We start from the raw sequence: 25,287 nt of genomic DNA, 5'->3' as shown, positions 1-25,287 counted from the left end.
CACAGGAAGTATATGATTGTCTGCCTTTTACAGTTTGGGCCATCATTTTTCTATATTATGTTTCCAGGATTCTGCCCTCTTTCTCTTCTTTCTTTCTCAAAACCCCAAACTGAAGCTGTTGCACAACATTTTTCCACAAATGCATAGAAATCGTTTGTCAAACTATTTGATGTGTGGAGAGGGGAGAATGGGCCTTACTTAATGTTGTCAAGGGATACATGAGACATTTAATTTGGAGTGCTGCCTGCCATTAATTTCTTCCAGAATTAGTTTGAATCTGTGTTATAAGGGAATGGAAATGTGCAACTAGAGTGGATTTGATTTGCAAACAGGTTCATGTATGAGGTTTTCCAATGGAAATGTTTACAGAGGACCATTTATTCTGTTTGGAAACAGGCCAAGCTCTCCTGCGCTCCTCATACACTCAGGGCATCTTCACTTAGATTGAATTATATTGCAACGGGCCAGACCCATCTCACCAGTCATTTGGAGTTTTTAACTCTTGGACGTGCGCCGACAAGATAAAGCACACACACCCATCCCAAATGGCTCATGGTTGTTTAAAGATATGCAGCAAAAGAGGCAGACTAGTGTTGCATCCATTATCAACATAATATAACAACTATGTGTCCAGGATGTGCCAGGAATTGAATTGAATTGAAAGCTCAGATTTTCTGCTCTGAAAGTTTTATGGCATGGATTGTAGCTTCCGTCAAGACTTCAGTAACCACAGCTCTTAGCCTCCTCTGTGCAATCCATCTGCTTCTGTCACTGCAGGCTTTTACAACACTATATCTTGATCCATTCAGAAATAAGACTGCTCTCTGTTGTAATCACAGTTTAATTACCAGACAAGATGTTGCAGGGCCAATCAACCAGCTTTGGCCAAGAATGATGATCCATTTTCTGTGAATGGGATAACAGATGTTAGGGGACTTGCATTCCCTTTCAGAGTGACACATACACACATATTCACCACTTCCCCCACCTAACCTCTCCTTCTGCCCCAGGACTATTCAATCATTTGCTGCATTAAAGTGACAGATGTCTGCATCATGGAGGCTCCCATGTGCCAGACAAGATTACTGATTCTGCTTTGTCTCAAGTTAAACAATAGAAGATATTGCTTGGCTGAGAGTTTCATTTCTTGCATTGAGAAGAGTTTGCAAATAATAATAATAGTTTGCATGTTTACACTGATACTGAATACCTTGTTAAGATGGACATGTTGTACAGTGATAATGAGACAACAATTCTGGCCAATGTTGTCATTATTGTTTTTTCACCTATGTTTTCTAGAGTAGTAAATATTTCACTTCTCATTCCACACCATGCACTGGTGAAAGCAGAAGAGTAGCTGTGTGAAAGAGAGGCCCTAATGAACTTCCATCTAAAAATATCCCCCTCATTCATTTCACACTCCCAGGTCTCTCTCATTTTCATTTTCTCTAGTATTCACTAACACCATTACCCCAGATCATCACAGTAACACTACGAGTAGACAGGGATCCCAGACATTGTACATGTGACGCAGTCAGGAATATTCTGCAGTGTCCTGTTGTGGTTTGCGTGCTGGGTTTCCTTTTTTTTTAATTGCAATGTATAGTGTTATTCAAAATAGCTAAATATAACTTTTTTGCCTTAAAATGCAGTGTAAACAAATACATTTTCGTGCAAAACAACAAACATCAGGGGGAGAACAACTGATGTAGCAAGAGCCATATACAGAATTGTTCATTGCTTACTTATTACTTAATAAACATCTTTAAAATAATGACATGCCATGTATGAGCCGGGAGAAATCATAAGTCTTTGAGCCCTTATTCTGGCAGGTAAGCAGGAGGGCTTTGTGAAGCTAGTGCCTTATTGCTGCAATACGTTTCTCCCATGAGGCATAAAAAAACAGTCCTGTCTCAAGTCTCAGTTGTTGTGCTCTAGATATCAACTATACTTCTGATAGGCAGGAACATTGTTACTTTGCTGTGAAATCTAAATAGGATTTCACTGAAGGAGGCGCTTTTGCACAGATACTCACACACACAAACTGATATATATACATGCTATTACAGTACATATCGATGTATACACACAAGCTATTTTTTGTTCATTCGTTTAGGTCATTTTGTTTTCATTTGAATAAAAGCCATAGATAGACTGACAGACACTAATGAGAGTTAAAACCAATACAGAGCTGGCATACTTACGCTGAGGCTCGGGACACTATGCAGGCCAAATCTGCCTTTGTGTCCATTATAAAAGATGTGTAATGGCTTACTTTTTTAAAAGCAAGGCATTTGAGTGCCAATGAAAAATCTGCTGCTATAAATCATTTGGCCTCTAGAAACCTCATTCACAGAGCTCTCTCACTCTCTCTAGAGAGAGAGGAGAGATCGAGAGAGAGAGGCGCGGGGCGGGAGGGGCAGAGATCAGAGCGTGAGCGGAACGGGGGCGGGGGAGCGCGAGCGACGAGAGGGGCGCGGAGAAGGAGAGAGCAGAGAGAGAGAGAAGAGCGTCAGTATAAGGGAGCAGAGAGACGAACAACGGGAGAGAGAGAGAGAGCTCTCCACTTATAGAGACAACTACCCCTAGACCGCAAACTCTCTGTCTCCTCTCTCTCTCCCTGCTCTCTATCTCTCTCTCTACTCTTCTCTCTCGTCTCTCTCTCTCCTCTCTACTCCTCTCTCTCTCTTCTGCTCCCCTTCTCCCTCTCTCTCTCTCTCTCTCTCTCTCTCTCTCTCTCTCTGAAACTGGTGGAAGGATAAAGGGCCACCATCCAAGTGAAATGTTGCTGGTGAGTTTGTGGTTTTCTGTTACTGAGTTGTGAAATTATTGCTCTGGTTTGAAAAATAACACAAACATCATCTATGTAATACCCCGCTGCTCGTGGAGGCCTCCCACTCATAAACTCTGCTGGGGGAGTTGCACACAAACACCCACACAGACTAATGTGTTTCTCAATCTCTCTACCTATTACACAAGCACACACACACACAAATGTAACCTCCACTCTCTAATCCACCCACCCACCCACACACACACACACACACACACAAACACACACACACACACGAGCACTTAAACACTGTTAAATAGTTTATTGCGCTGCTGCTGTTTCCCACATAGACCACAGCTGATTCAAGAAGAAGAAGAAGCAGGAGGAGGGGATGCAGTGGGTGGGGGTGGGGGTATTTGGGAGGATGAGGGGGTAGGAGGTGTCAGACAGCTGCTGTGTATGGTTACCATGGAAACCTTTGTCTAAACTCGTCAAAATGGGAGGAGAATTCGGGGATGGGATGAGCTGTGATATAAATTACATTTTAAGAGGTTTTTCTCTTTTTGTCTACCCAACAGGTTTCCAGAGATTTATCTGTGGAAGTGTATCAGACAAGCAACATATGATTTAAGATATGTACCCAATCCTATATAGGATGTATACTTATATACTGCATTGCAACAATACTACACACATTTCACACAAGGATTTCGTTTTACAGCTAAACGGTTTGGGAAAGCCAGCGACAAGAATTTAACAAATTAATATAAATTGGTCTATTTTGGCTTCAACAGTGGTGGAAGATGTATTCAGGAAAAGTGGAAAACGTGTAGAAGTATTCTTAGCTAAATGTAAAGTATAACAAGTAAAAGTACTAATAAGGCTGAATGTCCCTTTTCAGAATGTTACAATCGTATATGCTATTTCCTTATAATGGCTGATGCATGAACATGGAAGCAGTGTTGTAATGTAATATAGTTGGTCAAGGTGGAACACATTTAACTACTTTATATGCATTGGATAGTTTAATCTATAATACTACATCATGTAATATGTTGATCAAAGTTGTGTAAAACCTTGAACTTCCAGGAAGCTCCAGCTGTCAGATACATGATGTGGGCTGAAAAGTACAATATTTTCTCAAATGTGGTGGAGAAGTAGTATACAGTAGCAGATAGGAAATACTCAAGTAAAAATGTACATCTGTACAGATAACTGTGCAAAAAAACATTAGTGTGTGAAGGTCACCCCTCATACTTGGGGCTGACTGAGTGAAATGAGTTTGGATTAAACACCAAGACGATACCAAACTGATAACCAGGAATTGAAGTTTATAACTCACAGATGTCCATTAAAACTTTTGAGTGATTATGAAGTTCTCCTCATATCAAGAAATTTGATGAAGTTCTTTATCTGGTGGAGAAGTCATTTCCGTAATTACAGTGGCTGATTGAAAATGTGGGGAACACAGTAAGCATGCCGTACTGTATAGTAACTGTGATGTTCATTTACTGTAATGTAACCATGGCCCCCTCTAGTGTTGGAAACCCACTCTGCACATCTGTTACCATTATTGTCTTTTCAAGTCATCAATGTCAAAACATAGTCTGGATCCACATGGGATGTAAAATAATGCTGTTAAAGACCCGTGACATTAACTGCAGTATGAAGTAAACAATTAAATGAAGTGGCAAAAGGAAGCCAACATTTGTACAGGCATTCAGTTTAATTGAATTTGAAGAGAGTTCAAAGTTATGATACTTAAAAAAAAAAAACACAGAAGCAATATGGACGTATAAATGTCCAAGCTAACAAGCTGGGAACATCCCCAAATGCGCAGTGTACAAAATATCACAATGTAATATGTACAACACAAAAGAACACAAATACAAGCACTCTCAGTAACATGAAAAATTGGTATTTACATAAAAAATAAAAAAACAATGAATAACATTAAAATGCATTGGTTAATGGATGACATAAAGCTGGATTTGCTGATAAAGAGCCACCCACTGAGTTATACTCTATAGAGGCAGAGATCAATTATTCTTCATAGTATAACGTACAAAGTCACTAAAGAGGTTCACCAGCTCGTTTTGTATATAAATCAGAACCTTTATCTTTTGAAATCCAAATTCTTTCATAAATTCAAGCCTGGAAACATAGACACAAAAAGATATTTGTTTGAACATGGGAAGAAAATGGTGCTTACGGTAGGCTTAGTTAACTTGATGAAAACTGGCTGTTGGCTAGTTTTGAATTCTCCACCACCACTTCTTTGTTCGGCACACAACATATTCACCAACATGTAAGACAAACAACAACATCAGATATAATATAAAAACACAGGTAAACATCTGCAAACACAAAACTCATCAGCTTTTCTGTTAAAATGGGGAAACGTTGAGATAATCATCTGATACATAATTTCTCTGGATAATTTTCCTTACATTTCATCACACTACATACAAGTAGGGACATATAAAACCTGCTATGGTTGTGTACAGAAATAGAAAATCATTTCTATTTCTATGCACATCTTATCTCTGGATATTGATTTGTTTTACCTCTTAAGAAAGTAACTGTACGATAATGGGTGACAGCTTAAAAGTGAGTGGTCGAGTCGAGTCCACAACTTAAAAAAAGAAGAAGAAATAAGACAACTCCATGTTAACAAATACGTGGATAACTGCAGATGTGTGTATTCAGTAAACAAGAACTGTGAACTTAAGTCTCTCTCACTCAACAATAATAACAACTTGAATAAGATGAGGACAAAAGTGACATGATACTGTACATTATCGTCCGTTTTATATCTGTAGAGGTGAACAACAAAAGAAATGATGCACGTGTTATGATGCGTATTCCTGTCTCAATACAGCAGTAACAATAAGAATGATATCTTTTTCAAGCAGCTCAGGCGCATGTAATGTAGCTTTCCCAGCATGCCAGACGGACCTGGTTAACTCTTTGTTTCCTTTCCAGGCTCAGTTTTTAGACGCTGAAAGTCACTTTTTGAACCAGATCTAGAGTACTTGGCACCACAATAAAGAGAGGGAATACTAAGATCTATCCCATACCATACACTGCTGTATTTTGTGATAACCTTGGGCATGACCTTTGACACCTCTTGCTAACAGAATGATCCTCTCTCAACACAAGCCTGTCTCATATTTGATCTACAACAACTCAGATCATGGCTTAAATAAACACATCACACCTTAACACATCCATCCGTCTAAACCTTCCTCAAATTAAGTCTTTCATGTTTTAGCACTATCAACCTAGAACCCAAAGCAAGGCCCTACCTCACCTCGACCTCTCTCACTCGTCTTCTTCCTCTAATCTCTTTTAGCTCTTCCTTTCCTCTTTCTCCTCCCAGAGCTCTCCTGGGGCTTCTCCTCTTTGCTTCCCATCACCGCAGCTCCGTTGGGGGCCTTGCTGAGCCCGTTGAGGCTCCCGTTAGAGAGGGCCTTGCCTGCTTTGGAGGAGGAGGCGTCGCGTCTGGGCAGCTGGCGCCGGTACGTCTGGTAGTAGAAGTTGCCGAAGAGGACGATAAAGGTGATGGCGTAGCAGATGAGGGAGTAATGCATCCAGTGGGGGAAGTCGCAGTTGACGTAGAGGGACAGAGCTGTGTGGCCGATGGTGACGTGGAACTGGATCTGTGACACAAAGAGAGAAACAACATTTGTAATGTGTAATTGTTTCACACCTAGATTAACCTTTTAAAATGTGTTAAAGCACATATATATCTATACTTTAATTAGCCACATGTTTAGGTAAAGTCTTACCATCTGGACGATGGTCAAGTACTTCTTCCACCAAAGGTACTTTTGGATCTTAGGTCCACAGGAGGCCAGGCCATAATACAGGTACATCAAGACGTGGATCGCTGCGTTCATGTGTGCACCAAAGAATGCTGCAAAATGAAAACATAGATATTAGTTTTGTCACGCTAATTCTGGAGCTATAATTCAATTTTTTTACACAAATTTGGTTTCTATGAGCCCTTTGTAATTTGTACTGTTTGCCATTTAAGGACAAAAATGGTAGTTGTTTCATATTATAACAGCAAAATGTGAATACTAGACATTATTGATTAATTCTCCATTGCTACATTAACACACAGAGATTAACAAGAAATCATTTGTCAAATTGTCCACTGTGATGGATTCTGCATGTATGTCTCTGCAATATGTTTTTTATATTGTCGCTATGGATGGATTGTGACACAAAGGGCCCCTGCACACAGACATGTAAAAGGTCCCTCTTCCTACTGTACCTACCACAAAATGCTCAATATGAAAGGACTCGGTTCAGGATCAGGAGCACAAAAACATTATCAAACCCTTTGACTCTCCAACAAGAAATGTTCATTTTAACTAGAACTAAAGGAGATAGGGGGTAAAGACCACAACTTTAATTGTTGGGTGAAAAATATATGACTTTATAGGTAAAAATAGGCATTGAGCATAATGTAGAACTCTATTGTAGCATGAGCTACTCACACTGTCCTCCTGCCACCCATTTGATGCCGATCCACCAGAGCGTGAACATGGTGCAGTGGTGGTAGACATGCAAAAAAGTAACCTGGTTGAATTTTTTCCTCAGGATGAAAAACACTGTGTCCAGATACTCGATGCCCTTAGAGATGAAATACCACCACAGAGCTCCTGCCACCTGTCTCAGAGGGAACATGAGAAATGGGTTGATGGGAGAAGACGGCCACAGGTAGAAGAAGGAAATAGAAACAAACAGAGAAACACAGACAGTTGGAGAAATAAAGGAGTGGTTTATTTCTAACTTGTTATATAATAAAATATAAAGCTGTATTGATTCAACTGAATCACACACTTACTTACATATTATTTTCTAATGTATTCTATCCTACAACATCTTAACCTCGGGGTCACCTGAGGCTGACAGACTGTGTAACTATACGTCATGGAGCAGTACGAAGGAAGGTGAAACTGAACACCTTTCATGATAACAGGAGCAGGGTCCACTTGAACGGAAGCTGATCATGTTTCTCAAACCACTGAGTACAGCTGAGCACGATAGTGAAGTCAGATTTATCTGTGAAACATGTTACGTTGTAGTAAATTAGCAGCGATGTCTTGTTACTTCTGGAAACTAATTACTGCACACATGAACCATGAGAAAGTAAGTTACATAATAGGGCAGGTGAAGTGCAGTCCATTGTGGATCCATTCTATTTTCATTGAACACAAGTGGGTGTGTTTTTGCACATGTCTTAATGTGTGTGTCTCAGCTCCAAACACTCACCCTGACTTCATTGGGGTCCTCTGAATAGTCCACCGGTTGACAAATGTAACTGTAGCTTGCTGACCGCGCTGCCATAAACAGCTGAAACAAACAAGAGAATATCTCTGTTGAATCATCGTGGATAAGACTTCCACAGATTCAACTACTCACCCCAGTTTTAACACACATGTCGTTAAACAGAAGAACATCTAGTTGATCATAACCTACCTCTTTAAAGATGAAGAAGTTGAGGAAGACCATGCTGAAGTTGTACACAATGAGGGTTTTGCGGAGCTGGAAGGGCTCTCTGTTCTTCATGTATTTGGGCCCCAGCCAGAGGAATAGCAGGTAGGATGTGCTGATGGCCAGTGTGGGCAGGGGGTTTTCCATCAGAGGCCATTTCTCCACTCGCTTGTCTGTGGGACAGATCATAGCTCATAGCATTACATAACTATTCTTAATGTTCACATTACACTGACACAGCGTAACGCACAAAAGGAGCACAGATGCCAGACTTTGTCCAGAGGTGACCTATCTGGAGGTCAGTTTGATGTTGACACAGTGGATGTGATACTTGTAGAATATTATATGAGTGGACATTTTAATTCTATTATGAGGTGAGGATACAATATCCGTACATCGATTTAGCATGTGAATCAAAATAAAAGATCAAATCTATTACTGATTCCAGTTCAGTTATAATTAGGAGTAACAAATGAAGGAGCAAAAAAGGAAAAGACACATTAAAATCAATATATTGCAGTAAGTTTATGTCAATATACAGTCTGTCCATGGCACATACACACATTATTCAACTATGGTGCAACTTTGACTAATCCTTTTTGCAAATTCCCACCGAAGCACCATCCATACTGACTCATTGCAGGACAAACATACCTGTAGATATATACAAATGCACACACAAGAATATGTGTATTTAGTCACTTGAAAAACACATTTTCTATGAGAAAGACAATGAAACAAATTACAAGATTAATACCTGCAATATTTAGAGTCCATTTGTAGAATTCTATGGTGTCATTGATGAAATGTGTGACAATCTCCATGTCTGCAGCCGATGACCTGAAATTAAAGGGACAGGTGTAAGAATGGAGGCCTCTAAAATCTCAGCTTCTAACCAGCATTTAGTAGACAGAGCTGACTGAGTCAGACAGAGAAATGGTGGTGTTTTCTTCCAGAACATCAACAATGCCACCCTAACCATGCTTATTTTTAAACTTAATATAAACATAATGATGAATTTTTTTTTTTAATTAATCTTTAAATAGTATAACGCTCTAAAAGAAACGAGCCCCGGTCACCAGGAGGCCGTTTAAAGCCTATAGGAGCCCTTGGCCCCATGAGGTCATGATAGATGGGCTATAGGCTTCATTGCGCACAAAGGCTGGGAGCCCCGGCCGGCAGAGCGCATGTGTCAGCAGATTTTTAGCGTGAGCACGACAATCAGCCAACCTGGTGTGCCCTTATAATGAGGGAAGGGGGGAAGCCTCGTGCCCCACTTTTATATTGAAATGGGTCACCTCCTATACAGAGCCAGACTGGCACATATGCTGATAAGTAGCGGGGTGCACAGTCAGACTCAGTGTGATTGAAAGATCCCTAAAAAGAGGACGCCCCCCTCTGTCGCTCCCTGACTCTCTCTCGCGCGCCTGGAGCAGACCAAGCGCTGCTGCAGCATCGGCTTCAGTCCTGCACGCGCTGTTCGCATAAACTGCTCTGAGAATAAACCATATATCACTTTTAGAATAAACATGTAACCGCATATTGTGTGTTTGAAAAAAATGTTTAGGGTGATAGATTTATAATCGGATTATTAACGATTTGAATGGCACATTTTGAATTCTGCGGTATGCAGTCCGGCCTTCAACTAGGCTGCATGAGCAGTCCTATCATCAATGATTTTTTTCCAAAACGACTGAGCTGTTTCCGTCTCACATCTGTAAAATACTGTCCATACAAGATAAATAAGTCTCAATATCACGACTGCACACAGGCATCATACTAGCCCATATTATCGTCATTGGTCTCGCCTTCTCCGAGCGAATGAAGATGCTTATTACCTTACCGTGTCGGTGCTTTAAAAAAAATCCGTCTATAATGACATTCAATGCAAGGTCATGCAGTGTGCGTTATTCCGGCGTGTATCAACTGAGTTTATTCTCTATGAATTGCATATAAGTGTTCCGTATCCAGTGTGAAATAGACGGGCCGTTGAACAAACGGCGATGGCATGAATTTCTTTAAGGGACCACACTAGCCTCCACTGCGCGTCTGCTTCACTGGGTTCCTCCTCTGATCCCGCACAGCACCAGCGTCAAGGCAAAGACAATACACTGTGCACTTCCGATCAAACCTTCAAAACAAATGCATTAAGGCAGGCACGTTTGAAAATACAAAAATATTTAGGCCTAATGTTCCATAAAAATCATTAAATAATAATAATAAAAACAACACGACAACAACACTAATGATAATAATAATAATAATAATAATAATAATAATAATAATAATAATAATAATAATAATAATAATAATATAATAATAATAATAATAATAGTAATAAAAAAAAACACAATAATAATAATCTAATTCAACCACACATGTCCTATGAATAAAATATTTAGATTTTAAACTTAAATTGCTAAAACTTAAAAACATTATCCTTAAACTATTTTTACTGTTGCAGTCAGTGATTATTCTTTTTAAATCTCCAAACCAAATCCTTTTATTTGAAAGTGATGCCACTGTATTTCCTGCTTGCTTCTTGCTGTCTATGTCTAGCTTGATGCAGCTCCACTCTTCTGCCACTTGACCGGGATGATGGAAAGAAGATGCTAAGCGCATGCGCACAAATGGAGGCGGATGCAGCAGCAGGGCTACATCAGCTTCGTCAAGTCAGCAAGTCGTAACCCGAGTAAAGCAGGAACATAATTGGTTTTGCCTTCTAAATAAAACAGGAAAAAACTATGTCACCTGAAAGGACAAAACAATAAAACAGTTATTATATATATATATATATATATATATATATATATATATATATATATATATATATATATATATATATATATATAACAGTTATTGGTGGAATTAACACATTAAAACAGAGACAGCATCCAACACCATCTACAACCAACACTTCTCCCAGTAGACCGAACATACCAAAACCTCATGTGTTCATGTACAATATTAATGTATACCACTGTGCAATAAGAAGATTATGTGCAATATCCATATTCCCTACAATATCAATAATTCATAAGTGAAATCATTCAGTTCACCTACTATTTTTAGTTTTTTATTGTTTAGTGATTCATTATATTTGTATACTGTTTAATAATTTATTATATATTGATTTTCTTTACTTCCTCTGTTGCACTGTCCCCTTTGCTATCTTATCTTATCTTAATAATAAAAGTGTGCAATGGATATAATTAAGGAAAAGCAGGCTATTGGATGACTTAACCAGGTAAATATCTATACATTTAAGAGGGTTGTTTATTAGGAGAGAGTAGTCGTAACAGTATTTTGGTCACCAGCTGTTCAAAAGTCTAGCCCCACTTATTAATTCCTTTATAATTGCCTCATACTGCATAGACCATTTCACTGTTTTAAACTGTGTCAGTAAATGACATCAGCTGACAGAAAGTAAACATAGACCCAATCTGTTGCCTAGCAATGCAATTCCAGTGCAACTGTCCATATTGTTTCTAGCTAATCTGTATCGGATATTTCAAAGGTTGAGGATGATGTCTGTTAGACAACAGTGAAAATGGTTTTATTTTGAAATACTTGACCAGAATCCTGTTTCTCACTCTGTCTGGCTTGACATTTGGTGGGTTCGCTGTTGCACCGGCTTCTCTCCTGTCCTCTACTGTACGAGCTGCTTGTTCCAATCTATACATTATCTTTTTTTCTGCCGGTCGTTCCTGTAACCCGGGAATCAGCAGAGCAAAGTATCCCGTCTTTACGCAAGGTTGATATGCGAAGAGAAGTGGAGATGCGCTCTCCGGACTCACTTCATTGATGGTCACGAGCTTCCTTCACAGGCCCTACTCTCTCTCTCTGATTACTGGAGCTAGCGTTAGTTACTCATGTGAAAATGGTCCGGTGAAATGTAGTTTCGGATCACGGAGTGATTCTCAGCGAGAAGGTCAAGACTTTTGAAAAATGAAGATTTGGAGCACGGAACATGTTTTCAGGTTGGTCAATAGTTTATTGTTTAGAATATTCATATAGCAGACTGGGCTGGTCTGTCATGTAGGGCTAGGTTGATGGGACCTTCAACATTAAGTCTAAATAAATCTGAATTTAATCAGACGACTTTATGATCCAGAAAATCCACCTGCTCTTTATCATAGCCCATGGAGTGATGGTGATCACCAGGATCATTTAACACCAGGAGTCAGCCACAACCACAGCCTCCCCAGTCTCAGTTGTGTCCTATGCCAAAGAAGTACATAGGGGAAGTAGTTTTGGTTGATTAACCACTTTCTGCAATAACCCTGCACACCTGATTAATTAAGGAGATCATGAAACATATTGATATACACTCTGTTAGTCAACCATGTCAGTTTATTAAAAGATAGCCAGCATATTATATAGTGAACATTGATATGTCTTCTTCCCCTTCATAATGTGTTGGACTGTTTTGTGTGCAGTTACCCCTGGGAGACGGTTATCAAGGCCGCCATGAGGAAGTACCCAAATCCCATGAACCCCAATGTGGTCGGGGTGGACGTGCTGGACCGCAGCCTGGACACAGAGGGACGCCTGCACAGCCACAGACTCCTCAGCACAGAGTGGGGCCTGCCGGGCATTGTGCGAGCGGTCAGTCAGTCATCAACACACACATTGGGATGTATAGAGATGTAGAAGCATACATAGGCAGAACGGTGCATGTGTACATGGAGAGACATACACAATTTAAGTTATATTTGAGCTCATTTTATTGTGTGTATTATTGTGTGTGTAGATACTGGGAACCAACCATACGCAGACGTACGTGAAGGAACACTCCATAGTGGACCCAGAGGAGAAAAAGATGGAACTGTGCTCAACAAATGTGAGTTTATACTGGCCGCGTTCAAATGTGCCACTGCTGTTGGACAAACTGTGAAATCACATACCTCCAACTGAAATATGCTACTTAAGGGTTTATAAATGATAAATAACAATCCATAAATAGTGTGCACTGTATATGTGTCATATTATTCCATGTAAACTTCCCATTAATAAGGAAATCCACATTTATTTTGTCTTCCAGATTACTCTCACCAACCTCATTTCAGTAGATGAGAGGCTTCTTTACAGACCGCACCCAGACAACCCTGAGGTGTAAGTACAATTTACACTTCACTCATGTTTATTTCATTTCTGAACACTTTTCTGTGTGTGTGTGTGTGTGTGTGTGTGTGTGTGTGTGTGTGTGTGTGTGTGTGTATACTATTGTCGTAGTTACCAAGGGGTTTATGTTTTCTGCTCGGATTGTTGGTTAGTTTCTATTTGTCAGCTGGATTAAGGAACTGGCCTGATTTTCATGAAACTTGTTGGAAGGGTGTAGTATGGGCTAAGGAAAAACTCATTAAATTTCGGAGCGTATACGAATCACTGGGCAGACACGCATTATTTTTTAAATTATGGAAATGTCCTTGGCAGAGGTCTGTTTTCTCTGAGTGCCCTTCTAGTTTCATGTACTATAACAGAGACATTGTGTTCTTGCAGGTACACAGTGTTATACTGTTGGTTCATGTCTTACAGTAATCATCTCTCTCTCTCTCTCTCTCTCTCTCTCTCTCTCTCTCTCTCTCTCTCTCTGTCTCTCTCTGCCACCCTCCCTCCTCAGGACCATCCTGACGCAGGAGGCCATTATCACAGTCAAGGGAGTGAGTCTGAGCAGTTACCTGGAAGGGATGATGGCTAGGAGAATGTCAGCTAACGCCAGGAAGGTAACATAAAACCGTGCAATTAAATGTATCCACTTGTTTAACTGTTTGCATGTAGTCTGAGTTTCTATGCAAGTAATAAAGATATTGCTGGTGAATTATTTGCATGCCTTCTAACTGGGACTTCTAATGCACCTGCAGTCAAAAGCTACCATTTCCAGCGATGTTCTTCTGTCTGTCTCTGTGTATGGCCTTTGTCTCTTCTTTAATCTCCTGCCTCTGGATCTGTAGGGTTGGGATGCTATTGAGTGGATTATTCAGAACTCTGAAAGAGAGAACGTGCCTCTCTGTGACATTTACTAACTCTGGTAACTTTTCTCTTTGCTTTCTTTCAGTCTTACCAGATTATTATAAGCATGCCACTCTGTTATTCTCTCTCAAAACTACAAAAACGTATATGCATGTGTGACATAATGCTCAGCGCCCATTTGTTTGCATACACAGGACAGCTGTTCTACAGGGATACACCTCATAACGCACCGGGGATTCTCAGCATGTGAGGGTTCCTCTGCAGTTGGTACCTATACCGCCATGCAGACGGTGTAATGCTGCCAAAGATGAATGGTTATAGAGCTGGATTTAAGGGTTGTGGGTCCAAGTCTGGTAGACGTGGCTCAATGCTATAACCTATTAACAGCTATTCTAATTAAGGAAAGTGAGGAAACAGGACAATTTCCTTTACAGCTGAATAAACAGAAGATTCAAAACTCAATGGCGCTGCTGTCAACATCATGAGCCTCCAGACTTTACTGGTTTGAATATAATATTACTACCCCACTTTGCTGTCATGTCATTTCTTGGAATACTGTGGAAGAGATGCAGAGGAAGGATGAAGGAAAGATATGGTACAATGACAATATGCAACACACTTCATAACTTTTATTTGATCTGATGTAATTCTTCTGTAATGTCAAACACTGGTAACTCCTATTGCTGGAGTTCAAATCTGAAAGTCTTCACTGGTGCTTATTTTGTGTTTCAAGAGGCACAAACTGTAGATGATATGTTTGCATGTTAGTAGTATTAAATAAAGGGGAGAGTATTATAGAAAGAAATGTAGTAGCAAGCTTTACATTTATTAATACAGCTAAGAAAGTATATTGTTTATCTGAGAGGGAAAAAAGATGGGAATGTACCATTAACATTGCCTTCTTTTTCTGCTGTCAAGGCAACAATACAGTGGCACCTTTTTGATGTAAACATTCTGGGCAGTATTGCCATAAACCAGCAGATTTGTAATCGGGTTAATGAGGAGAATGTTTGTGTTCGGCTTGTGTGACCAGTATAGTAGAAATATAGATTGACTCTTTGTGGGCTGAATTACCCTTTTTATACAGCCTTAAAATGATGCCTGTGTATTATTGCTGTGTCATTCATGCCTTTGCCAGTCATACACACGATGCTTCCAAATGTTGAACCTTTCTGTAAAAAGCTACCTACACACACACACATCCTGGTGAGCAGGACAGTACTGTATGTGCAACGCTGCAGCGGGAGATGCACACAATTACAATGACTTATGTGCTAAATCACATTTCTTGGTAAAAGGAATATTTAAATAATATTATTTTTATCTAAAAATGTGTAACAAGCAATGAATTATTACATTTCTTATATTGCCTGAATGTTGTGCAAAAATCATTTGCTTTTTAAAATGTTTTAACTTCAGCTGCTGTCCTACAATTAAAAATGACATTTTCAAACTTGAATAGTGTTTGTTTATCGGCTCATTGTTTACAGCCTACTGATTATACAGCTGGTTCATCCAAATAACACTAATGCCTGAGGTTTGTTTGGGTTAAAGACCCTGGAGGTCTGCTTGAAGGAAGTTAGTGATTACAAGTGTTAGAGAATTACATTTTTTTTATAGCCTGAGCGTAGTGTTCCAAGTGGAAACTCTGAGGCAGAGAAAACATCATCTCTCAGAGATAGTTTGTTGTAAAGATGTCCTGATGATGCCAGGAACAAGCAGTACCCATACCAAGATTTCTGTTTTCTTAACTAATACCTTGCAGTTCATCGTTTGTCCAATAGAGAGCACAATTTAGCTGTCAGCAACAGACAATACAGACCTTTAGAAAAACACCAGTGTGCATTTTTAATCTGAAGAAAATGTTTAACAATCATCCTACATAAAGCTTCACATTCAAATGTGATGTCTACATATAAAAGTGACAGATTATTTTATTTATTCAACAGAACATAAAGAGAATGCATTGCATAGCATGTACATTATTCCTCACTGTCTGAGCAGTAATAGAGGAAAGTCTGGGTCAAACAAAGTGCACCTTTTATAAAGATCATTTCCATTCCTTGCCAGAATCTCAATAAATAAGTAAACACAATCAGCGTTTTTAAAAAAAATCATGCAGGAGGCTATAGAAAAACAAGTTGTTTCAGACTGTCAACTTTGATATCAGAGCCTCAGATTTTAAAGACAAAACTTCTGTAAAATGAGACATTTGTTACTGAAGATAAAAAAAAAAAAACAGCATCAGGATCTGAAAACATTGCCAACAAGGATTACGCTGTAGCGGTTTCAAGTTTCACGATAAAAAGGCACACGCCATCGTTATACTGACTTAGATTACAATCTTTGGTAATACTGCACTCAGGTGCTGTCGCTATAGCAGCCACAGCAGAAAATTAACACACAATTAATCAAATAAAATGTCATATCAAATCTTTATAAAAGTGAAAAACAACAAAGAGAAATAGAAAACATAATGTGGTGTCAACATATCATCAAAGAATCATCACTCAGTCGTACGATTATTGACTCCCTTGCTTACATTCATTCTCTTTCTGCAGCAACTTAAGATTTACGTCTCTACTTCCCAGGGCCACACAGAATATTATTGAATACTACCACACACACACACACACACACACACATTGCATCCCCCCAACGTGAGCAGGACTTGCAAATATATTAAACAAATCACAATTTCAAACAGGTTTCAATAATCTTCCTACTTCCCATTTTGGAAAAACATTACATGGTTTGTAAACCAAAGAAATAAAACCAAATTCTCCAAATTGGGAAAAACAAGAGCACACATCTGAGGTCAAGAGGTGCGTTTACTTCGGAGGTGTACCTTTAAATAAAAAAACATATGAAACTAAGACTAAACTCTAACAGCTGTTCCCTTTATCCTCCATCCACAGGCCGACTGCTACATCTCTTTTCCTCTCTGTCACATTCACTTGTTGCCGCTGTGAAACTCTCCCAGAGGTCTCTGTACTCTTTCAAAAGAAACTCCATTGCAAAATTGTCCCACTGCCTGAGGCCCACCTCCAGTGCCTCAACAAAATACACATTCAGAAATCAATAGTGCTATTAAACAAAAACAGTATTGTACATTTCTATGTACAGTATGTACATCTGGATTTGTGTGTGTGTGGGGGGGGGGGGATCAGAAGTTGAAGAGATTGATAAAGTCTTGAGGAGAGAGGGCCATGGTGCAACTTTCTGGGTTGTTGGCTGTGCAGGGATGGTTTGTGTCCTGGAAAAAGAAACAACGATTAATATTACGGTTTATTTACCGTTTTAGCTTCACCGACTGACATTTTAGTTTTATATCCACTTTGATCAAGTGCAGAGGAGGGGGGGAAAATCCTACCTTCCAGAAAAGGATGTGGCAGTGTGTGCAGAAGTGCAGGGTGTCACTGTATTCTTCTCTGTGAGGATAGCAGCGGCTCAGCTTAAAGTACATCTTCTTCCACTCCAGCTGACCTTTGTCCGACACCATCAGGCGTTTTCGGATCTAAAAAGGAAAAGTAAACAGACTTTAAGACACGACCCAAGGAGAGCAAAAACACTTTTGAAAATGTCTGCTTTAATGTCAGCTTTCTTGAGAATTGTGTTTGTATCCCAATTCACTACAAAACACAAAAGTACCTGCTCAAAAGATGGAGCATTAAAGATTGTTTTTCCACAAATACAAATTAAATGTAAAACACTCCAACCTGTAGGGAAGCTTCACTGTAACCTACTGTAGCCTGAGACTGTGTGCATGCTATTGAGCAAGTTACTGCAGTGTCAATATGCTCGTTCCTATTTTCCAGCAGAAAGTATTGTTCAGAGATGCTTGAGTGATTTTAATGGCACGCATGTCAAAAAGTTATCTTGTCTTAAAGTATGTAACCTGGAGGTCATCTGAAGCAGTGACACAGCTTAAGGACAACAAGGAAGAAACTATCCTGCCGTTTATGCAAAAGTGTGTAAGGTCAATCATTCTCATTCTATACACATTCAGGTACTTCCAATAATTCCTACTTGCCTGTCTGTCTGTGAAGTGATACTGGCAGAGTCTCTTCCACAGCAGCCGGTCCTCGGTGAGGGGCCCCAGCTCGGGGCACACCTGACCCAGGCTGACCAGGTCCCTGCCAGTCTGTCAGACGCTGCATGATGTTCAACTGCAGACTGACAGGCAGGGCAGTCAGAGTCATGCCTGTAGATGTGGGCTGAAAAAAGAAGGCACAACAAAATGTGAATATAATTACCTCTGCTTGAATTCCCTACATTTTCCATCATAAGAGAACTTTTGTGAATTAGGCTCCTCTGCTTGCATTTCTTACCCTTTTGATCTGTATGTTGTCAAGCTGCTGGTGCCACTGCAGGATGTTCTCCATGCGGTGCAGCCAGGTGTTGATGTTCCCCACCAGGACAGACTTGCCCATGTCCTGGACGAGACCACACAGCGAGACGTAGAGCATCTGCAGCAGCTCCTTGATGGGACGAACGTTCTGCTGGTCGTCGAGAACTGAGGAGGAAAATTAGAAGATATTCATTTAATTGAGAGATAGTGGATACCAAGCAAAATATTTCTTGTGAGTCATAAAAAAAAGCACATTGTTAAAGCCAATGTTTTGGAGCGGCTGTACTCTTTTCATGTGACGTTTATAATATTTGGCCAACAGGTTTCATAACTCTAAACAAGCTGGATCTCTGTTTAGCAGAGGGAACCTTTAGTTTACAATGTGGCCTGCTGAGTGTCAGTGTTTTTCACTGTGCTATTAAAGCACAAAAAAAAGAAAAGCCTTCTTTACAGTTTGGCAGGGCTCATTTTCTCACCTACTGATGCAAACAACAGAACAGGAAGTTCATTTGTGTCTATTTCTCTGAACATTTGATCCAACAATGAAATGTAATAGACTGAATGAGTGTGCGTTGTGCATCTTAGTGCATGGAAGAGTTGGGCATGTGTGTGTGTGTGTGTGTGTGTGTGTGTGTGTGTGTGTGTGAGAGAGAGAGAAAATAGCACAAAATAAAACCCTTGAACACATAAAAAAAGAGGAGCGAAACAGAGTTGAGTGAATCTAAAAGAGCGGAGAAGAGCGACAGGGCTCACCTTTCTGTACCACTCTCTCCAGAATATTCATGTAGTTTTTCTGCGCCACTCCGCTGAGCGAGGGGAGCTTGGACTTGGCGATAAGCTCCAGGAGCTAGAGCAAAGAAAGGAAGAAAGAAACACAACATAAATTTCATCCAGTCAGCTGCTGAGACTCTCTGTTCCATTGCCTTATTACTTAATGTTTGTTATGCTGCATTCTTACAAAAGCACTCCTGACATAAAAATGCCGTCTGGAACAAATTTGGAGATGCGCCACATGGTCATTACTCTCAAGTGAAGCTGGATCCAACAACCACATAAACAGCATTCTTGGCTCTGATCACTTTTGATCAGAGTCTACTAGAAAAGATTTTGGACAACAGCCCGGGCTGTCAACAACCTCAGCCTCCACATACAAGCTTTTTTTTTTTTTTTTTTTTTTTTTAAATCATTTGACTCCTGATCCTCCGGTCATGTGAATGAGCTGAATCAATTGACAGAGTGTGTCTGCACTTGTGTGTCCATGCAGTGTATGAGTGCCTGCGCAGTTGTTGCCGTTGGCTAGCGGACAAACAGTGGGTTCCAGGGTGGCATGTCTGGTATGTCACAGATGATGTGACGTCATGGAGAAACTCAAGTTCCCACCTTGCTCAATTCTCACGGGAGCGTGTGACCTTCGTCATCATGTCAACATATTGTGAGGTGCTTTCTAGTGAAATGGAGGAGGGGCAGTGCTAGTAAAAATGTAGACAGCACAAACCTTCCTCATTGCATATTTCTAAACTAAATTCTGATAATGATTTAATGAAAATGCAAGTTCATTACTACAAATGCCTACTGTAAGTAAGCGTTTAGTCAAATCCTACTTAGTCAAAAGTAGATGAGTTTGGGGGGTCTTAAAAATACCCAACTTTGAAAAAATAAATGACTTTGTTCCTTCATGCTCATGCTTCATGTCTGTTTTTACCAATGTTAAGCTTCTTCACTCCCTCCTGGCTCCCCTTTTCCATTCTTTCCAGCCTCATTCCTAAAACCTAATCCCATGCCCGTCTTCTTTTAGCAGCTCATCGAGTGTTCCTCTCTTTGTAGAGCAGCAGGGCAGAACAATGAGCGTTTCCATACATCTACTTTTAGCCCTCACTGTTCGCTAAATTGCACTTCACGGCTTGGTGTGCGGCTCATATTTTTCCACAAACAGGCCAGTGGTATCAGAAACACTGCATCTTGTTGTTGGTAAATAATGGCTCTGCTAAAAACACGTTCATTTAAAAAGGTTTCCGTCTCCTTGAAATAACCTCCTGAGAAAAGAGAGGAGCTCTTGTTGTCTCTTTGTGGAAGAACCCGATCCATGTAACTGAGACAGAGTTAAATGAACCCGCAAATGCCATCAGACACAACCAGTGAAGAGCAGTGACCTAGGACACCATGTCCAGACTAGACGCTAGTGTTACACAGCTATATTGTTCTGTGGGCTTACCACACTGCACTGCAATTGTTAGCTGGAATCTGCTAAAAAGGTCAATCTAAAACTCTAACAGAGAGAGAGAGAAACAAATGGCCAACTTTCTGTGGAAAGGAATGTGTAAAGAGATTAAAAACTTGGATCACTTGTGGAATACCAAATTATTTTATATTCTGATATCTGGGGAATATTATAATGTGGATACTCTACACTTGCGTTTACAACTGTAGAGAAAACATGATCCCCTGCACTGTTAGTTATGAAAGAGATAGAAGTTCAACAGAGGATTGTGGCATAGGATGAGTGAAGAGAGACAGAAAAGAGAGAGTAGGAGGCGGCCTAAGTCTGGCAGTGTGCGTGTGTGTTTGGGGCCTGAATCACCTGACAACCATCAGGTCTGGTTTCATAAACCCCTGTCGGGTGGTCGCACCTCGCCGCACAGCTGTCACCCCTCCCACCACCAGCGCACCCCACCACCAGCACAGGACCGCATGCACTCGGCTCACATGGGAGCACATGTGGGAGCGCTGGTGTTTGGTTCAGTGTGGTAACACTTTGATGTGGAGAGGAAATGCTCTAAATACAACCAAGTGATTTTCTATTGACATGCCATGATGCAATTACATTATTGATAATGATATAAGGAATGCGCATGATGTCCAATCCAAAATCTAGTGGACATTTTTCACAAAGCCATTTGGCATCCCTGGTGTATGGAAATATCAGTTTTACACTAGATTTCATATAAAACTTTTAAAGTAAATGAACTGGTTAGCAAATAGGAATTAATTTGAAATAAAGTGTTTGAGTAATTACATTTAGGGATTCCAAACGGGCTTTAGGGATCATATTAAAGAAAAATGTCATGCTACATCACACTTTTGCCTTACCACAAACACACACTCCCTGGGTCAGTATCATCACCACTGAGAGACACTTGTCTGCAGAGCATTGATAAGAGTCTGGCAGAAGCATGCACACCCTTTTAAATGTAACCCCTACTCTGCCACTAACAAAAACATATTTATTTACAACCAGAGGAAGAGAAACAAGAAGTAGACAGAAGAAACCAAAAGAAAAGGAAGAGTTGAGGACTTACTCTGACAACGTAGTTAAATCTCCTCGTGTCCTTGATGGCGCTGCAGAAGTCTAAGCGGTTGAAGGCCTCTCCCAGTGTACAATATCCGTGGCGCTGGGAAAATTAAATTATCAGGGTATTAGATTGCGATCCTCGGCAAGAGTACAGGGTTTTCTCAGCATGTTTACAATAGCAATGAAGATGTGAAAAGTTGAAATGAGTTGGTTTGTTACCTCCTTGGTGCTTCCTTTATGAACATAAATCCACTTTTCCCTGTGGAAATCTGTGAGAAAGCAGAATGTTTATATCAGTGGCCTGCCTTCATTAGGCAGCTCATAAGCAATGTGACAAATGCACACAGCTCCAATAAGATGCAACTTCGGAGTCAGTATAGTTATTAAAATAGAGTTTATAAAATGATAAAAAAGATTATCATAGACATTATCAGGGAAGTATTCCCCTCATGAACGTTACATAACATCCTCAGTCTCCTGTTAATATTTTTGGTTCAGAAGCTAACTTTGATATATTATTACGTGATTCATAACCTAACACATAAAATTACAAAATGTTATCCTTCGCAAACTTAAAATAATAAGTCACATTGTGTGGCCCTTTTAAGTTGACTCACAGGGGACTTTGGTGTTGTTGTTCATTATGTCTTTTTTCCTTTTCTTGGCAGCCATGTCGTAGCTGAGAGAGAGCAGCAGGTTCTCCTTGTTGAAACACTCCTCCTCCTCCTCGGCTTTGCAGAAGCTGGAACACCACAAGGACACATATTTCATTAAAAGCCATCATTTCTCCATTTTATCTCAGTACACTTTATATATGTAATTGTTTTTCTTCAGTACAGAGAACACACTAACATGAAAACAAAAGTATCAGATATGTCCTACAGCCTTTGTTACACATGTGATGTAACTGTATGCTGTGTTGAAGTTAGGCTGTTCGTGTTAGTGTAGGCATTGAACAGACGTTTGTTAATCCACTCACTTGTTGTGAGGTTATTAATAGCTCAGTGATTAGCCTGGAAAAGGAACATGGCCCCAGAAAAACAAAGACACTGAGCTTAATGAGATGGAAACAGCATGAAGGTGTAGGCCTAAATTTGTCTGTCACCCTGTCTCTGTTCATAATGCTGTTTGGACTTTCTTCCCCTTTCCTCCCTCCATCTTTGTCTAACTAAAAAAAAAGTAATGGCGCGTTTAAGAGTTATGCAATATCAAAACTGTTGTGATGGACAGGAGACAGCGACATTTCTTAAGACTTGTTTAATGACCAACCTCTCCACGGAGACATTGTTGTCTTTCTCGTCTGCTGTTGTCTTTTTCCATCCCACCTCGGTTTTAACCCAATTCTGACCCGGTGACCTCCAGTCCTGTCCGAGGAAAGGCATCCTGGTTCGATGACGTTGAGTTAAATAAAAAAAATATTAGGAAATAATCGCTGTTTGAGTTTATATGTATCCCTTCTTGAATGCGATGTGTCTGGTCTACTGTTGTCATTGCGCAGCTCTTCTTATATCCTCTACTCAGAACCCGGAAATACACGAGGCCCGCCCACTTTGGAAACTTCCCTGCAACACGTGGCTTTGTTTATCAACTTGAGCGTTGCAAAATCTCTTGGAGAGAGCAGCAGAGATAACTAAACGTTTCATGTCATGGAAAGGTAGAGACAGAGGACACCTAGGACTTTCATTTTGAAGCATTTCAACAACAATCCCATAGGAAAGGATTTAATAAATGTTAAACGGCTTGGGAAACTATTATGTAAATGTCTCATGAGTCTTAAATACTGTGCTTAATTTTAAGATTAGTATTTCCAATTTATGTCACTTTGTACTTCAACTCCACTACATTTCAGAGATAAATATTTATAAAATAAATACTATATTATAAATATTTTTTTACTACTTTTATTTAAGAGCTAGTCATAGACCGATTTTCCGACAATGGCCCCCTGGGCACAGACATGCATAAGCCCCCCACCCTTCACAAAGGAGCAAACAGACACAAAACAACTACAAACACTGGTCTCTTTGTAGTTTTAAGTCTCTTTGTTATGTCTCTATATACTAATTTTGTGTGTCTTTGCAGTTGTTTTGCATCTCTTCGTACTTGTTTTAAATCATTTTGTAGTTGTGCGTCTCTTTGTAGCCTGCTAAGTTTGCATCTTTTAATAGTTTTTTTGAGTCTGCATTAATTTTGAGTCTGTTTGTAGTTGTATTTAGTCTATTTGTAGTTGTTTTGCACCTCTATTTTTGTGTTTTGTGTATTTTTGTAGTCATTTTGCGTCTCTGTTTACTCATATGATTGACTTTCCAACAGTCACAACTTTATAATGAATCTCTGGACAAACACATGTAAAATATGATGCATTGTAATATCTTAAAGGCCCAGGTATACCCATACAGGTGTTTTGAGTTATGTGGCTAATTAGACTGCTCAGGTTTGAGTTGACAAAGCTAATAACAAGGATAAAGTTGTTACTTGTCCCACAACAAAACTAACGAGAACCCCTAAAGTCCCAAAACATTATAATTGTTTTTATCTTGTAGACTAAAAAGAAAAATATTAAACCTGTTGCCGTACCTCCTGGATGAAGCATAATGATACTGTACATACAGTACATTTTACCGATGATATCATGTACTTTTACTAAAGTAGAATTTTGAATGCAGCACTATTCATCTCTATACTCCCATCCAAGTATGTGATATAACCTATAATTTGAAAACCTCTGGAATATAACAATAGTCGCACTACAGTTTTAATGGTGCACTGGTGTTGATAAAAGTAAATACTGTTCAGGAAGTGTTTTGCCCACGCTTATCAGTACTCCTTTAAATCACTGCAAATATAAAGGGGAAAAAATCAGCCTCGCAGTAACATGGCTGTAAAGTCCCCTGATTCTCATTCACTCCTGGTATTATAAATAGATCAAGTTGTCCTTAGGATTCCTTCAGGGTATTAGGTTGCATTGTGGATTGTGTGGGAGTTTGTGTGTGTCCGCAGGGAGTTTACCATTGTATTTGAATTATCCCAAAACACCAGCAACTGTGCAATCTGTGAATCAGGGTATATTATTTATTTTGGGCGATGCGATTAATGATAATGTTTAACTAAGTCTGTCCAGGCCACTGGGTCAACTCTTATCAGCTTAATTAAACACATGACATATGTGCACGCTCATCTGTGAGGCTTTGGCAATGATCAGGAAGAGTTGTGTTGTTGGATTTGTCATCAGCACACAGTAAGAATGATAACGAAGGCATGAAAGTGCGGATGTCTCACTTACCACTTTGTATATTCATTCTCAGTAAAAAGCCACAGTGGTGAGTGTGCATGTTAGTGTATCTATATCCAGAGAGGGAGAAGGAGAGGGGGGGATTTTCTCATAAATATGAA

The 25,287-nt window shown here is 39.8% G+C and overlaps 3 protein-coding genes across 6 annotated transcripts; 1 reads left to right on the top strand and 2 right to left on the bottom strand.

Moving 5' to 3' along the window:
• Positions 1 to 4,522: 4,522 nt before the first annotated feature.
• elovl4a (ELOVL fatty acid elongase 4a) lies at positions 4,523 to 10,404 on the bottom strand. 3 transcript variants are annotated; one of them, XM_029451251.1, is made up of 7 exons: positions 10,318 to 10,404; positions 9,039 to 9,121; positions 8,267 to 8,454; positions 8,060 to 8,140; positions 7,282 to 7,453; positions 6,565 to 6,692; positions 4,523 to 6,435 (listed from the first exon to the last, which is right to left on the bottom strand). In XM_029451251.1, exons 2-7 carry the CDS (start codon positions 9,103 to 9,105, stop codon positions 6,115 to 6,117), a joined length of 957 nt encoding a protein of 318 aa, XP_029307111.1. In that variant the 5' UTR covers positions 9,106 to 9,121; positions 10,318 to 10,404; the 3' UTR covers positions 4,523 to 6,114. The 3 variants fall into 3 exon arrangements, with proteins under 3 accessions (XP_029307111.1, XP_029307110.1, XP_029307109.1); XM_029451250.1 differs by having other exon boundaries at positions 10,120 to 10,354; XM_029451249.1 differs by having other exon boundaries at positions 10,125 to 10,354.
• A 1,487-nt stretch (positions 10,405 to 11,891) lies between these two features.
• On the top strand, positions 11,892 to 15,701 carry prelid3a (PRELI domain containing 3A). Of its 2 annotated transcripts, XM_029451253.1 has the most exons (7): positions 11,892 to 12,261; positions 12,721 to 12,889; positions 13,035 to 13,124; positions 13,326 to 13,396; positions 13,905 to 14,007; positions 14,236 to 14,312; positions 14,449 to 15,701. In XM_029451253.1, the coding sequence occupies exons 1-6, from the start codon at positions 12,230 to 12,232 to the stop codon at positions 14,305 to 14,307; spliced, it is 537 nt and encodes a 178-aa protein (XP_029307113.1). In that variant the 5' UTR covers positions 11,892 to 12,229; the 3' UTR covers positions 14,308 to 14,312; positions 14,449 to 15,701. The 2 variants fall into 2 exon arrangements, with proteins under 2 accessions (XP_029307113.1, XP_029307112.1); XM_029451252.1 differs by lacking the exon at positions 14,236 to 14,312.
• A 372-nt stretch (positions 15,702 to 16,073) lies between these two features.
• Positions 16,074 to 23,391, bottom strand: fbxo32 (F-box protein 32). The gene is given in 10 exon segments (XM_029451248.1): positions 16,074 to 17,510; positions 17,628 to 17,771; positions 18,288 to 18,395; positions 18,397 to 18,471; positions 18,586 to 18,770; positions 19,359 to 19,452; positions 21,902 to 21,994; positions 22,114 to 22,163; positions 22,512 to 22,636; positions 23,164 to 23,391. Coding segments are annotated over 10 exon segments (1,077 nt in total). The 5' UTR covers positions 23,277 to 23,391; the 3' UTR covers positions 16,074 to 17,420.
• Positions 23,392 to 25,287: the final 1,896 nt, after the last annotated feature.

The sequence above is a fragment of the Cottoperca gobio genome, chromosome 16 (genome assembly GCF_900634415.1).
Source record: "Cottoperca gobio chromosome 16, fCotGob3.1, whole genome shotgun sequence".
Lineage (NCBI taxonomy): Eukaryota > Metazoa > Chordata > Actinopteri > Perciformes > Bovichtidae > Cottoperca > Cottoperca gobio.
The sequence above is the reverse complement of the archived record's forward strand: the minus strand, read 5'-3'. Positions and strand labels throughout refer to the sequence as shown.

Coding starts and splice junctions, on each gene's coding strand:
- elovl4a (XM_029451251.1), bottom strand. CDS start 9,105: ATGGAGATTGTCACACATTTCATCAATGACACCATAGAATTCTACAAA. Junction 6,693..7,281: donor ATGGGTGGCAGGAGGACAGT/GTGAGTAGCTCA, acceptor TTCATTTTGCAG/CATTCTTTGGTGCACACATG. Junction 6,436..6,564: donor ACTTGACCATCGTCCAGATG/GTAAGACTTTAC, acceptor TTTGTGTCACAG/ATCCAGTTCCACGTCACCAT.
- prelid3a (XM_029451252.1), top strand. CDS start 12,230: ATGAAGATTTGGAGCACGGAACATGTTTTCAG. Junction 12,262..12,720: donor AGCACGGAACATGTTTTCAG/GTTGGTCAATAG, acceptor TTTTGTGTGCAG/TTACCCCTGGGAGACGGTTA. Junction 13,125..13,325: donor TGGAACTGTGCTCAACAAAT/GTGAGTTTATAC, acceptor TTTGTCTTCCAG/ATTACTCTCACCAACCTCAT.